This window comes from Colletotrichum navitas (assembly GCF_030913465.1).
Source record: "Colletotrichum navitas strain CBS 125086 chromosome Unknown LY79scaffold_11, whole genome shotgun sequence".
NCBI classification, from domain to species: Eukaryota; Fungi; Ascomycota; class Sordariomycetes; order Glomerellales; family Glomerellaceae; genus Colletotrichum; species Colletotrichum navitas.
Genome location: NW_026850557.1, coordinates 128883 through 141443, shown reverse-complemented (window position 1 = coordinate 141443; position 12561 = coordinate 128883). Strand labels below are relative to the sequence as shown.

General features: G+C 53.5%; 5 protein-coding genes across 5 annotated transcripts; 3 read left to right on the top strand and 2 right to left on the bottom strand.

Moving 5' to 3' along the window:
- Positions 1-287: 287 nt before the first annotated feature.
- LY79DRAFT_601074 (uncharacterized protein) lies at positions 288-2007 on the top strand. The gene is made up of 2 exons (XM_060561838.1): positions 288-1171; positions 1228-2007. Exons 1-2 carry the CDS (start codon positions 325-327, stop codon positions 1824-1826), a joined length of 1446 nt encoding a protein of 481 aa, XP_060417411.1. The 5' UTR covers positions 288-324; the 3' UTR covers positions 1827-2007.
- A 1943-nt stretch (positions 2008-3950) lies between these two features.
- Positions 3951-4312, top strand: LY79DRAFT_667156 (uncharacterized protein; the record flags this gene model as incomplete). The annotated part of the gene is made up of 2 exons (XM_060563336.1): positions 3951-3994; positions 4066-4312. The coding sequence occupies 2 exons, from the start codon at positions 3951-3953 to the stop codon at positions 4310-4312; spliced, it is 291 nt and encodes a 96-aa protein (XP_060417410.1).
- Positions 4313-7638: 3326 nt separating this feature from the next.
- LY79DRAFT_543558 (uncharacterized protein) lies at positions 7639-8921 on the top strand. Its single transcript, XM_060557055.1, has 2 exons — positions 7639-8107; positions 8170-8921. The coding sequence occupies exons 1-2, from the start codon at positions 7801-7803 to the stop codon at positions 8547-8549; spliced, it is 687 nt and encodes a 228-aa protein (XP_060417409.1). The 5' UTR covers positions 7639-7800; the 3' UTR covers positions 8550-8921.
- A 1129-nt stretch (positions 8922-10050) lies between these two features.
- Positions 10051-10689, bottom strand: LY79DRAFT_543553 (uncharacterized protein). The gene has a single exon (XM_060557054.1). The coding sequence runs from the start codon at positions 10573-10575 to the stop codon at positions 10264-10266; it is 312 nt and encodes a 103-aa protein (XP_060417408.1). The 5' UTR covers positions 10576-10689; the 3' UTR covers positions 10051-10263.
- Positions 10690-10978: 289 nt separating this feature from the next.
- On the bottom strand, positions 10979-11763 carry LY79DRAFT_543552 (uncharacterized protein). The gene has a single exon (XM_060557053.1). It carries the CDS (start codon positions 11713-11715, stop codon positions 11209-11211), a length of 507 nt encoding a protein of 168 aa, XP_060417407.1. The 5' UTR covers positions 11716-11763; the 3' UTR covers positions 10979-11208.
- Positions 11764-12561: the final 798 nt, after the last annotated feature.

Here is a 12561-nt window from a genome sequence, read left to right as displayed (position 1 = left end):
CCGGGTGAATCACCGCCCTCTCACCGTTTGGGAAGCAGCTCTGGCTCAGCCAACAATTCATTCACTATCTTTCTCGACGCAACCCTTCATCTCCCGACCATCCATAAAAAAACAATATCTGACTCGCTTTCACGGCAACATCGTCAGCATGTGCGGCTTTTGCGAAACCCTTGCATGATTTCCGTCTCAGATATCCCACCCTCCGCCCTCCATATACCACATAGCATTCTCTCCAAAGCTATGCCATCGCCATTCTTTTCATCAAACCTTCGCACGCTGTCGTTTTCACCCAACTCGACACGAACCAGACAGAATTCACCCAACATGGAGTCCACCATCAAATTCGACATCCCTCCCTCCGCGCGCTCGTTCCATCTCTTCTCCATGCTGCCCCCCGAAATCCGCCACCAGATCTGGGAGGACGCTATCCTCGAACCCGGCATGCATTTCCTCCGCCTCAAGACCGCAGCTCGTGCTACACACCTGCCTTCACCGCTTATTGCCTCTCCCGTTGATAACGACGATGACGATGACGCAGCACAACCCAACCCGATCCTCGACTTCGATAGCGAGCCACTTCCCTCGAAGCTCTGGCCCGCAACTTTGGAGCCCCGTTACCCAACGCCCCAGGCCAACCTGTCGAACTACATCACCCTTAACCGCACCCTGGCCAGACTGTCAGCCACCTGCTTCGAAGCAGCAGCCGTTGTCCAAAGGCTAGTCAAACAGCCAGGGGGCATTAAGTTGAGTGGCGGCCGCATTGTGTCTCTTGCCTCCTCTAACGATGTCGTGTGCCTGGAATACTTGTCGGCCGACAACTTTCGTAGCTGGTGTCGCATGTCCTTGGACATTGAATGCCCCGAGTTGGCCAACGTTCGTCATGTGGCTGTACCCTATTGCCATGGCTGGGAGGCCGCGAATACCGCGTTCCGTTGCAGCCACTGTGGTAGCCAGCATGGCGCTGGCATCAACAAGGTCTACCCCGTTCATTTGTACGAATTTCTGGCGCGCCACCTTCCGAACCTGCAGACTTTTTACTTCATCGATTATCTTATTGTAAAAAGGTTCTCCCGTCCTCTTGCGAAAGCGCAAGATTATCGAGCCAGCGGCCCACCGCCGCCCGAAGTCCTGAGTAAGACCAAAAGTAGCGTGTCCGAAAACTTGGACAAGCGTAAGCACCCTTCTCAGTAGGCCTAGCGATTGAGCACTAACGCGTTTCTCGAATAGGCAAGCAAGAAGACGCTCTCTATGACAGCCCATCCCCGAGCAAGGCTGCCAACCCGTTCGCGAGTGCTCGGGATGAGAGTACTACCGCACCCAACGATACAACCCCATCCAGTACACACAGACAGAGACAAGTCCCCAGAAAGATGTTCAAGAGCGACGGCAGGGTCTTTTGCGAACTAGATGACGACGAGTGGAATGTCAAGTCTAGGGTAGTTGACACACTGTCTTGGATTCAGAAGAGATTTATTCTGTACGCTACTCGCAGCAAGCTCAGTAGGCAGCGACATCCCGAGAAGGTCAAGTTCAAAGTCATGGTATGCGAATGGGTCAACAAGGAGTCGGAAGCTCCACCAAAGTTGAAAAGAAGCGTTCTTGCATCCGGCAAACCCTCGAGGAAGAGGCTGCGACCCTCGTCGGAAAGATCTCGAGAAGAATCGAGGCCCAAGTCGGCTGCGACACAGCCATTGTCTATACCGGTAATCACAGAGTTACAAGACAACTTTGGGTTTGTTTTCGGACAAGCGAGAAATAGCACCTTCAAATTCAGCGCGGGCTCCAATCGCGACGTTGACCAAGGTGCGGGCGACGGCTGTGGTTGAATGCCACGGTCTTCAGGCCTCTCTCTGGAGGACGGATTTGATAGTTGTCTCGACTGGATACTGTAATACCACACCATTCCGAAGACCTCCTACGACACGGAATGATGGATACTGGCAACAACCCTTAAAAGAGTATTGATTAGTAGTAATAACGAGTCGATCTTATGCTGTCGAAGTTGTCGGAAGCTCAAGATTGAGTGAAGGCCCGAGTGATCGGAAAACGGACCGTAAACCAGGCGGCTTTGAAGTACCTCGTGACGTCATCAGCTGAAGCCGCGCCGCCTGCGTCGTGGCCTTCCTTCCTGTCTGGCCCTGGGAGGAGCTTATGTGACTGTCATTTCGCTGCGCTGTCTCCCTTGAGACCAAACACAGGTAAATAATCGTACGATGCACATTCAGTCAGATGCGTACACTTCGGAGCAATTACACGCGAATGCTTGTCGATGCCGTCCCTCTTCGTTGGCGCGCGACGGCGGAGGCGGCGGATTGCCGCCGATCTGCCCTGATTTTTAGGGCACGGACCTGCAAGCTAAACTACCTAATAAATACCCAATGAGGCAGGGCCCTTGCTTGCAGTCTTCAGGGTCCAGCCACCACATGTACCGGCAGAATGGCCGTCGCCTATGGGAATTCTTTCAAATTCGGTTTCTGATGGCGTCTTTCTGGGTCGGCAATTGGACCGAAATTAGTAGTTTCCTCTCTCCGGGCCTCTTCTACAAAGGGAAAGAAAAAAACAGAAAGTCAAAAAAACATCGTCGATTGCGCGAGCGGAGCAACCACCGCCACCGCCACCGCCACCACCACCACCACCAACGGCTCTCCTAATCGAGCACGTCGAGTTGTTGGATGTTGGACATTGACATTCCGTTATTGAAGACCGGCCCATAGGGTTCGCGATACGCAAGCTCGGCGGATGGGAACGAGCCGCGCACGTCATTTGAGGTCCAGGCCGACGAGGATGAACCGCCTCAGCTGCGGACAGTGTGGCCTGCTGCCGGCCCTTGTTGGCGTTGGCGCGCCCACCCATGGCAAGGGTGGGAAAGTCCAGGCAACCCTTCCGCCACCGTTCCCCAGAGTCCTCTGCTTCTCCCCGGAATGCCTCGCAAACGCCCCGTCTCCTCCTCCCAGTCTGCTCCTGACGTCACAGTTCAAGACTGCCAACACTCCCTTCCTGGCTGGAAGTTCTGGACGACCTGTATAACCGCACTTTTTCACCCGGGCAGAATGCTTGACAGCCACTAGGGTCCCACCCATTGGATCGCTCGGGGGTACCAGGGGTACCAGAAGGTATCGCAACTCCAGATTGCCTTTCTTCGGCACCGTTGATCTCGGGTCCCTGGTGTTCCAGGCCCGCTGGTGCATCTCTTGATCGCCAACGCGTTTCCCCACTATGGGCGAGACAAGTGACCTCGCGATCCGCCCGTAAACCCCGGTCCGTTCCATTGCCTTGCGAGAGAGGTGTTCTTGCGCTGGCAACGACAGTCCGCGAACCATTTGCTGACAACTGACCGCGCTGTGTTAGAGTACGTTTGAGTCGGGGTATGGTGCGGAAGGGAACCCTGGGCCTCGAGATATCTGGAAAGTCTGGAACCGGCATCACGTCACCCTTCCAGTAATGCCTGCCTTTCTCATGCTTTCATCCTTGATGGTTCGGCGCGAGGCGTTCCTCTTTGCCACCTTGCGATCTTTGGCGCAAGGCTGTCTCCCCATGTTGCTTTCCATCTTGCTTGCTCTCTTGCTTGCTTGGTGACCCCTCTCTGACCACCGCTCAACTAAACCAGAATGCGTCGTCGATCAGTCCCGTTCCTTTATATAGTTGACCACTCCTGCTTCCGATCCCCACGATCGCCTTTGGTCTTGCCCATCGTGCATTATTTGCGATCAACGTCATCGACTCCTTTTGGGTCAGCTCGCTTGAAGATTGCTTGTGTACTTTGTACCAGATCCCCGGCAACCACCCCACACCAGCGCCAGTACCGGTCCGAACAATCGGATGGGTCCCGCCCCGGCCATTTTTCTCACCCAAGCGGCCAACGGCAGCGGCCCGGCGGCGCCCCCAGATTGTAGCTCTGAAAGGAGGAAAGATTGTCTTGTTAAGGGCCGACCAGCCCGCAGTCGTACACAATGCCCTCATCCTCGACTGCAGCGGTACGTGGTTTCGATCACACGTGAGTCTGACCCCAAATGGAAAGTGGATTTTGGTCACTTATTGACACGTGCCCCCTGTTTTTGTCCACAGAGCCACTGTGGAAAAGCCCACGACCCCGCCGTTACCCCCAACTGGAGCAGACGAGCGCCCCGCAATTCCCGTCAAGTCGGATCCGGGGTATTGCATCCGCCGCTTTGTCGGACCGCCGGAACCATCCGACCGGCCCCCGCTTTTCGCCGGTGTGACGCCGTCGCCGCTGCCGGGGAGTGCGGGAGCCATCGGCCAAGCGCGGATGGAAGAGATCCTGGCTGGGATACTTCCTTCCCTGTTGGATTGACGGATAGTGAGGCTTGTCAATGTACTATCACAGACCGAGGAGCACGTTCAGTCAGCGTCTCGGCTAGGCGTATTGTGCGACGGGTTGTATAATCGAGATCGTGTTGCGTCGATTCTCACCTCAAGATGTCTGCGCCACTACCAAGTCGATAGAGCAATGAAATCTGTAGCTTTTGGAGTCGCCGGCGTTCGTTGTCTGACGTTGGCGAATCCACTGTGTAATCTATCCTTTGAATTAATGCGGCAGTCTCGAGAGGCAGATCGGACGGCCGAAATCCAAGTGCCAGGCTCGTGGACCAAGGCACGTTGCTCCGCCAATCTGGCTTGACGGACAGCCATGGCTTCCGACTGCGAGCGGCCACTGATCCGGACCTCACCAATGCTTGGCCGCCGGAGATACCCCAGGTCAAGCCACCCCGCCTTGACGTTCTCCTCCAGAGACCGACGGGCATGTGATGCCTTTTGTGTTTTATCTGTTCTTGGCCCCGCACAGACGGCCTTGACATGCTTCGGCATCGAGTAATCTCGGTCGAGGCCGAGCCACGGTCCTTTGCCGCCTCAAGGAGAGCCACCACCTCGCACCAAAAACACCAGGCAGGACGAAGAGCACGGGCCGCCGGTTCTCAGAAGACCTTTTCCTCCTGACTGCCACTGCCAGACTACTCCTCCCAGGCTCCCTTGCTTCAGCCTTGGCTACGAGTGAACCATGCGGCACACTCGACGCTCGGTCTCGCATTGAGGACGAAAGCTCTCCAGCTCTCTTTCCAGTCCCCTGTTTCCGTCCAGAAAACCCGGCAGTTGGTTCCCGTTCTTGTTCCAATCAGTCGATCAATCTCCTCCGCCAGGTTTCGACTCGAATCGTTCAATTCGGCCTCTCTCCGATTCTCAAACGCGGGGTGCAGCATGCAGCAGGCTTTTGGATAAATCGTCTTACTTATTACCCCCGGCCTGGGACTCTTTTCTTTAGTATCCGACAGATGCGGGCCCTCAGCCACAGTGCTGCATGCAAATGCCCTCCGCCACAGGCCTTGCCATTTCTGCTGTGCCATGCATGTAGCTGCGAAAGTATTGACGTAACTACTTGGGAACCTGATCACCTCGACTGTTTCCCTTTTGTGTGTGTGTATGAGGTCCAATCTTGGGACTTGGGATGGTGTAGAGCTTGGGCAAAGGAAAGGCCCTCTGACTTTGAATACGTGTGAAATACACACACCCTGGACGAACTTGCCATCTCGATGAGTGTCTTATGCTACGCCGAGCCCAGGATTGGCCTAGGGCACATACCAGTTGCCGGGTGCGCTTAACTCTGCCTATATGAGTGACGAACGCCAGAGCAGTCGAGTTCATGCGGCTGGTGTTCGGCCCGAATTTGACAACACCCAAATCATATCCCATGCGAAACGATGGGCCGTATAAACTGCGAGGGAATACCGGGAGACGACTCAGAGACGGACGTATCAACCAGGCTAGATGGTTCAAGACAACAGGGCTAGAATTTCAATCGAATCTCTGGAGGTGGGGTCGCTCAGGCTGGCGTGGCGATGGTGCTGGTCACTATTACTAATTAAGGATCGTCTAGACAACCGAGCCTTGGACTCACGGAATGCCCCAGCCGGGTCAGCCAGTAAGTATGCTTTGATCAATCAACTAGTAAGGCTCAAATCGACTTTTCTTTTCTTTTTTGGTACGGCTAGGTTAGGCATCCTTTGGACTCCGTCACGCTCCTTTCGCGCGGTGGATGCCAGCTTGTCATCTGTCCGTAATCATCACCCGGGCTCGATGGGGGTTCAGCAGTAAGCTTCCTAGTGAACGGCACGGACGGCGTTTGTTTTCCTTGTGCAAACCGGGACTTCTAACCCATCAAGCCAACTCAGTTGACTCTATTCGTGGTGAACCCAAAGATGGGTCTTCCAACCGCTGCCATGTAGCCACATACCAACCCCAACATGAACCGGTTAGCCGGCATCTCGGTATGACACAGCAGCAGCCTTTTAGCATAGCAGATCTCATCGCTACCGGGCGATTTGGAGGGATACAAAGATACAAAGCCGGCCGCGTGGCCAAGACCGCTCCTCAGTCCTTGCGCACGGCCCAGTGCTACGGCCGGAAGTGAAACGCGACAGCTCAACTACGAGGGGCAATCGCCGGGGCAATGGACGAGAACAGGGAGCGACATTCGGTTCACCAGTAGAGACCAGGCCTTGGCCAGGATCTCGGAGGAGGCAAGACTGGAATTGAAGACCCAGCAGACAAGCTTTTGGCCCCCCCGCAGCTCTGCGTCTGGCAGGGCAGTGCTGAGGGCATAGGATCATCGCCGTGTCCCTTGCATCAAAGCAAACGACTGGCTAGTTGAGTTATGACTGGGGAGCATGATTGGATCGTGGTAGATGTCTGGCGTCATCTCCCGCTCGTGTGGCTGACGCGTGCTCTTGGTGCAGGGGGTGGCACGAGTCCTCGCTACGATCACCCTGAGCCTTGATCATAGCTCTTCCCGCTGCCAAGAGATACCCTTCCTATCCCCCAATTATATTGACCTTTTGTTTTGGAACGGTATCCTCATCAACATGGGCCTCGAGCTGGCATTGGCAATAGGAACCAAGCGGTCGTCCATCGCCCCAACCCAACCCAACCCAACCCAATGCGGATGGATACTCAGGAGGATCAATCGGATTTAGCAACTGCCAGGGGCCTCTTCTAAGCGACTCGTGCCTTGCATCTGGCTTTGCTGCATAAGGCCCTCTCGCAGCCACAATCCCGAGAGAACTACCAATCGTTCGCTTAGTGAGTACCGGGGCGCACTAGCAACTAAGGTTTGAGCAGAGGCACTTGTCGACGCCGTTCAGTTCACGTGGAGAGAGAGGCGACAGGTACTGGTGACAGGCAAAGAGTACGTTTCACGATGTTATGCTTCGGCAGATGTTGCTCTACGGCTGCATGGCTCTTTGACTGTCCTGCTCGTGTGCTGCGCCTACCAACGGGCAAGTTCCCCATCGCTTGAGGTGGGACTGTCTGATCTAACAACTCAGGAATACCGATAGCGTCACTCAGTCTCTCCCGGTCTGAGGCTTGGACTGCTCGGGTCTTTGAGATGCAGATTGGCAATGCCACCCACAGCCCACCCTGTGGTTGATGGTCCTGTTGCCCCCTCCTAGTGCCACTCTCTTTGTCCATGTCAGGGCATGGCGCGTTGGCCGTTTCGACCCTTGGGGGCAAACTCGCATGCCGAAGCGGATATCCGGCCAGCAAAGACAAGAGAGTTCACAGAGGCATGGACGGTTGAGCCCGAGGGCATAAATATCCTATCGCGGGCCCGTCGGTTAGGTTTCCCTTTTCTCATCAGATCACACTCATCCAGCTTCACTTCGCCTTCGACAGCTAGTCTTTCGCCCTTTTCGTCTCTCACATCTTTCGCAGCCTCGGCTTCTTACAACACTCGCTCCAACTGACAACCCGCCTTTTCAACAACTTCCCCCTTCAACAACCATCAAAATGCACGCCAAGGCCGTTGCTCTTTCTCTCGCCGCCGCGGCCGTCGTCCGCGCTGATCTTCGCATCAACAACAACGATATCCCGCAGGACTGCTCTGCCATCTGCCGCCCTGTCCGTGACCTTGGCAACATCTGCACTGTCAACTTCAACCTTGGCCAGCCCAACAACAACAGCGACCAAACTCAGGATGAGCTTGACGCTCAGTGTGTCTGCACCAACAACTCCTTCGACCTGAAGAGCTTGGGTCCCCAGTGCAATGCTTGCATGATCGACAAGGTCCCCCAGGACCAGCAGCGCAGCCTTGAGGGTAAGTTCTCTTGTCACGCTGGGTGCTCGTCAGTACAACCTCATCTAACCGTTTCTTTCCAGGTATCCAGAGCATCATGAGCGTTTGCCAGCTCCCCAGCGCCAGCGGCTACGTCTCGTCCTCCACCAGTGTCGCCAACACCGTCATCGTCCTCGCCACCCGTCTGACTGCCAGCTCGCAGCTGACCACCACCTTCGGCGGCGTCCAGACTACCGCTGAGCCCAGCCGCACTCGTTCCAGCGACCGCTCCACCATCACCACCACCTTCCTTACCTCCGGCAACGGTGGTCTTCCCTCCATCGCCACTTCCACCATCGTTGGCGGTGGCCGCCAGACCGGCAACGCTGCCCCCGGCCTTGTCGCCCCCGGCAGCCACGGCCTGCTCGGAGCTGCTGGTGCCATCGTTGCTGGCGCTTTCGCTCTTGGTGCCTTCATGCTCTAAGCGACCCGCTCGCCCGGATGTCCGTTGAGAACTGATGTAAGCTAAGGCAGAGAGGAGGATAATTCACTCGGTAGTTTGTTATGTCTGATGATTGAAACGGTTGGGTGAGAAGGGGAGTAACATGGTTCATTCCTTTGGTCTTTTCGGTTCTGATTGTGTCGCAAATGAGATATCTTTGTACTGTTTACTACTACAACAGGGTTGTTTGCAATTGAACGATAGATGTTTTGCTTAATTACTTGTGCAATGAAGGTTAATGTGAAAAACTCAACAACATTAGCTGATATGACAAGTTGTCACCCTGGCCATTCATGGTGCTGACTTGGAACCCTGTATGCTTGTTCCAGACTACACGAGGGTGGTGAGTCGAGGCTCATGTGACAACTACCCGGCAGTTTGTACCGGCCACAGAATTGGGCGATTAGAAGAAGTAGACCGAAGTTCGGATTGTGAGTCAAAGTCCGGAGTAAAGACGTAGCCTCCAATAGGGTAAGGTGCGGTGTGTCAATTCATCCTATAACCAACAATAGACGGACGGATTTGGTAAAAAACTGGCGCGAGGTCGTGTCTCAAACTGGTGACTAGAATAGTGGCCATGGGGGGAAATAGCTGGTTATACGACAAGACTTTCTCCACTGTGTCCATACATGCGTGTTTCATGAGGATGGGGTTGACCGTCTGAACTGGCACGCCGACTGTGGCGATGCTCCGAAGGCCGATCCTAAGTCAGCCGACTGTGTTCGGAAAGAAAGACAAGGAAGCACCTTGTCACACAAGATACCGCCTACATAGTGTAATACAAAGCAAGCCTTGAGCAGTTGCATTGAGAGTCCATGGAGGGGCCAAAGTACTGAACCACGTGGAACCGGCACCACGGAGAAGGGATTTGCTTAATTTCCGAGAATGGACTGAGTAGTCCTGAACCTCGTCGCTATGGGGAGCCAGCCAGCCGTCTTACAACAGCCCCGAGATGGGCAATGATTCAGTGGAATAATCAAGAACATGCTGAGTATGTCAACCTATGAACTGTGCTTTGGCTTTCCTTCACTGACTTCCGAATGCTCTACAACAGACCCCTAGGTCGCAAAACTGGTTTCCACAGAAAATAGTCAAATTAACGGGGCAAGTGATGGGCCCTGTGACGGTGTACACCAGTCAGGATGCAAGGGGACGAACAGTCACTAAGAAAAGAAGATTGGATATGGCATGTAAGTTTGTCGATCAATGGGAATACCCACTGTAAGGGAGACAGGGATAGCTCACGCTACAGTTCGGGCTCCCCGTCACCTTCCATCGCCAAGGCGTGGCAGACTGGAGGCTGAACAGCCAGCAGTCTCTTGTACATGAACTCAATTTTCTTGGGAAACCACCTCCATCCCCGGCGTTGGGTGCTCAAATGTGATGTTCCATGACCGAGCGCCGTCTTGCCTTTGCGCTAGCCACCAGAGACAGACTTGAACTGCTTTGATCGCGGAGCGAGATCAACACCAGCGATCAGTGTCTGCCAACTCAACAGTGAAGAACGAATGATGTGGTCGATTTTCTAGTACTGAATTCATGTGTATGATGATCTATTGCCGATCCCTAGCATTGTTTCCAAAATTTCCGAGAGGACCCGTATCGTAATGCTGCCCTGTTGTATGTATGATCCGAACGACACCCAACTCCTGACAATGATATTGTTCCCGAAATGAAGATACTGTCTCTCAGTGCTTCAGCAGACCCATTTCACGCATGGCACTCCTGGCGACGTGCAAACGCCGCATGGCGAGTTGCAACATGTTAATCCAACCGGGCAGATAACACTACCGCAAGTTTCAGCATCGGCCGCCACAGTACCGTTCGCTTGACATCCGACAGGTTTCTCTAGGCGAAAATCGAAGACTTTGCAGAACGAATTTTTCGGGCAAGTGACGTCGGCGCATCGGTCTTTTGCGGGGGTGGTGTCGGCTTGAGGGTTCGGGGCCGGGGAAGCGGAGGTGCCAATAGCGACGGCAAAAACGATGAGTGAGCGAATGAACAACATTCTTTTGAGTATTTGTTGGCAAAGAACGACTTTTTTTTCTCTTTTCCAAGTTGGACTGGCTGCTTTTTCACAGCTGAAGATGAGTAGTAAAGAACGGACAACTTTGGGGCTCAGAGACACCAGAGAGCCAAGAGGGCAACAACAACCTTTTATAATTGCAGCGTGGGGTATTTCGAAGATCAAGGGAGGCAGTAGATGGCATGACTCAGGCAAAGATTCCCTACATGGTTTGGAAGTAATTAGTCCATGGTATCCACAGACTTTAATTGTACAGAAATGCAATGCTAAAAAGAACAATTCAAGCTAACATAGCCCTGTTAACGGCCTCAAACGTGCGAGGGATAGGGGGCAGGGGTCGGTAATCACGCAGCTTGGCAGTTCGAGGTATACATAGTAGGTGGATGGCATTAGGTTGAGCAACTAATAGGATCATGTCTCAGGGGCAACTAACTTTGACTGAGGTACGTATCTAAGTTCGCACAAGCACACAATAACAGTGTTCTCTCAAGACAATCGGCTATTAACTTTGACTGACATTTCGTGACTATGATTGTTCTCCCTGTTCCACCCTCCAACCCCATGTATTATCTCCACCATATTGCTTCGTTCACTAGTGCCAGCACATGCGGCCATTTACAGCAAAGGTGTTTCTGGAGTGGTGCAACCCTGGATGCACGACATGTTGGAAGGCGCGCACATATCGCAGAGACTGTTGCAGCATCTAGTTCCATACGGGCAGAAGACTTTACCGCAGGATTCTTTCTCATAGCAACCAGGCACGCCTTCTTGTTCCATACAGACATAGGGATCGATGCAACGAATGGTTTCGCAGGTGATGATTGGTGAAGGAGCGGGAGGCAACATTGACTGAGAACTTGTTGTCTCTAGGGGAAGGACGTCGAATGATGTCGGAGGCGCCGACGAAACGCCAGGTGTTGCAGGAGTCTGGGTAGCGGAAACCGACGGAGAGGTTGCACTCGAGAAACCCCGAAGCAAGAGGTTAAGTGATATCGACTGCACATCTGGCTCAAAATCAACGACCAAGATAGGTGCAGCTTCGGGTTGGGGAGCGGGCGCGGGGAAGGCTGCAACACCGAGTGCCATAATAATTAGACTTGCAATAGTGTGAATGAAGACCATTTTGAGAGTTTCAAGGCGGCTCTTCCAGGAAATCGCACAAATAATACGTCCAAAGATTAAGTTTTAAACACGAGCAAGGGAGAAACTCACGGTACACTTTATACTCCGTGTGACGACCCCCTAGTACTCTTGGCAAATCCTGCGATTTTCTCGTCACGGACAATCGACATCAACAGACGAACGCAGTCACTGTCTAGGCCTAATTTTACCATGATCAACGGCCAAGAGGCTGATGATGGCGCCCCACGACTACCTAGCTTGAGCTGGGACAATGACGAGTTCTGGTTTTCGCGGAATTCAAGTTTAGACCACACCATAATAACATATAGCGCAGGGCTCAGCCAGGATGAGCTCACTGAGTTGCACAAACCCGATTAGTGCGTGTAGTGGCGCGCCTGGTGGTTGGCTAGATGACTCAAAAGTGAACCGCCCTGGTCGCTTGCAGCCATAGCTGACACCACGGGCGGTCTAGGCTACGCAACATAGCATTTCCACTGAGATCAACGTTATCTTCGCCAGAAAATTTCAATCGAAAGACCTTTGAAGTTTGCAGCTCGGTCTTGGAGTCTGTCCACGACGGGGTGAGGTTAGGAAACGTTGATCTCGGACCAAGAGAGTTATTACATGGGATTGGCGAGCCGATCAATCAGTAAAGATCCTTTCCGATTTGTGGTGATCCGAAGCTATTGCTAGCGGCGAATTACAAAGTTGAGAAATGCGACCTGAATCGCTGGACTTTCTGTGGTCTCGTTGCTTGCATGCCGTCGCCACTCATATTCTGAGACCTTCCTAACGTAAGGTGGTCCTCACGAGTCACTTGCATTAAACAGGGTTGCTGTCTACTAA

What these genes read in the sequence shown, in the direction of transcription:
- LY79DRAFT_601074 (XM_060561838.1), top strand. Translation starts at nt 325, where the DNA reads ATGGAGTCCACCATCAAATTCGACATCCCTCCCTCCGCGCGCTCGTTC. An exon ending in GTCCGAAAACTTGGACAAGC is followed by an intron (nt 1,172 to 1,227) that starts GTAAGCACCCTT and finishes TTTCTCGAATAG; the next exon opens with GCAAGCAAGAAGACGCTCTC.
- LY79DRAFT_543558 (XM_060557055.1), top strand. Translation starts at nt 7,801, where the DNA reads ATGCACGCCAAGGCCGTTGCTCTTTCTCTCGCCGCCGCGGCCGTCGTC. An exon ending in CCAGCAGCGCAGCCTTGAGG is followed by an intron (nt 8,108 to 8,169) that starts GTAAGTTCTCTT and finishes GTTTCTTTCCAG; the next exon opens with GTATCCAGAGCATCATGAGC.
- LY79DRAFT_543553 (XM_060557054.1), bottom strand. Translation starts at nt 10,575, where the DNA reads ATGTTGTTCATTCGCTCACTCATCGTTTTTGCCGTCGCTATTGGCACC.
- LY79DRAFT_543552 (XM_060557053.1), bottom strand. Translation starts at nt 11,715, where the DNA reads ATGGTCTTCATTCACACTATTGCAAGTCTAATTATTATGGCACTCGGT.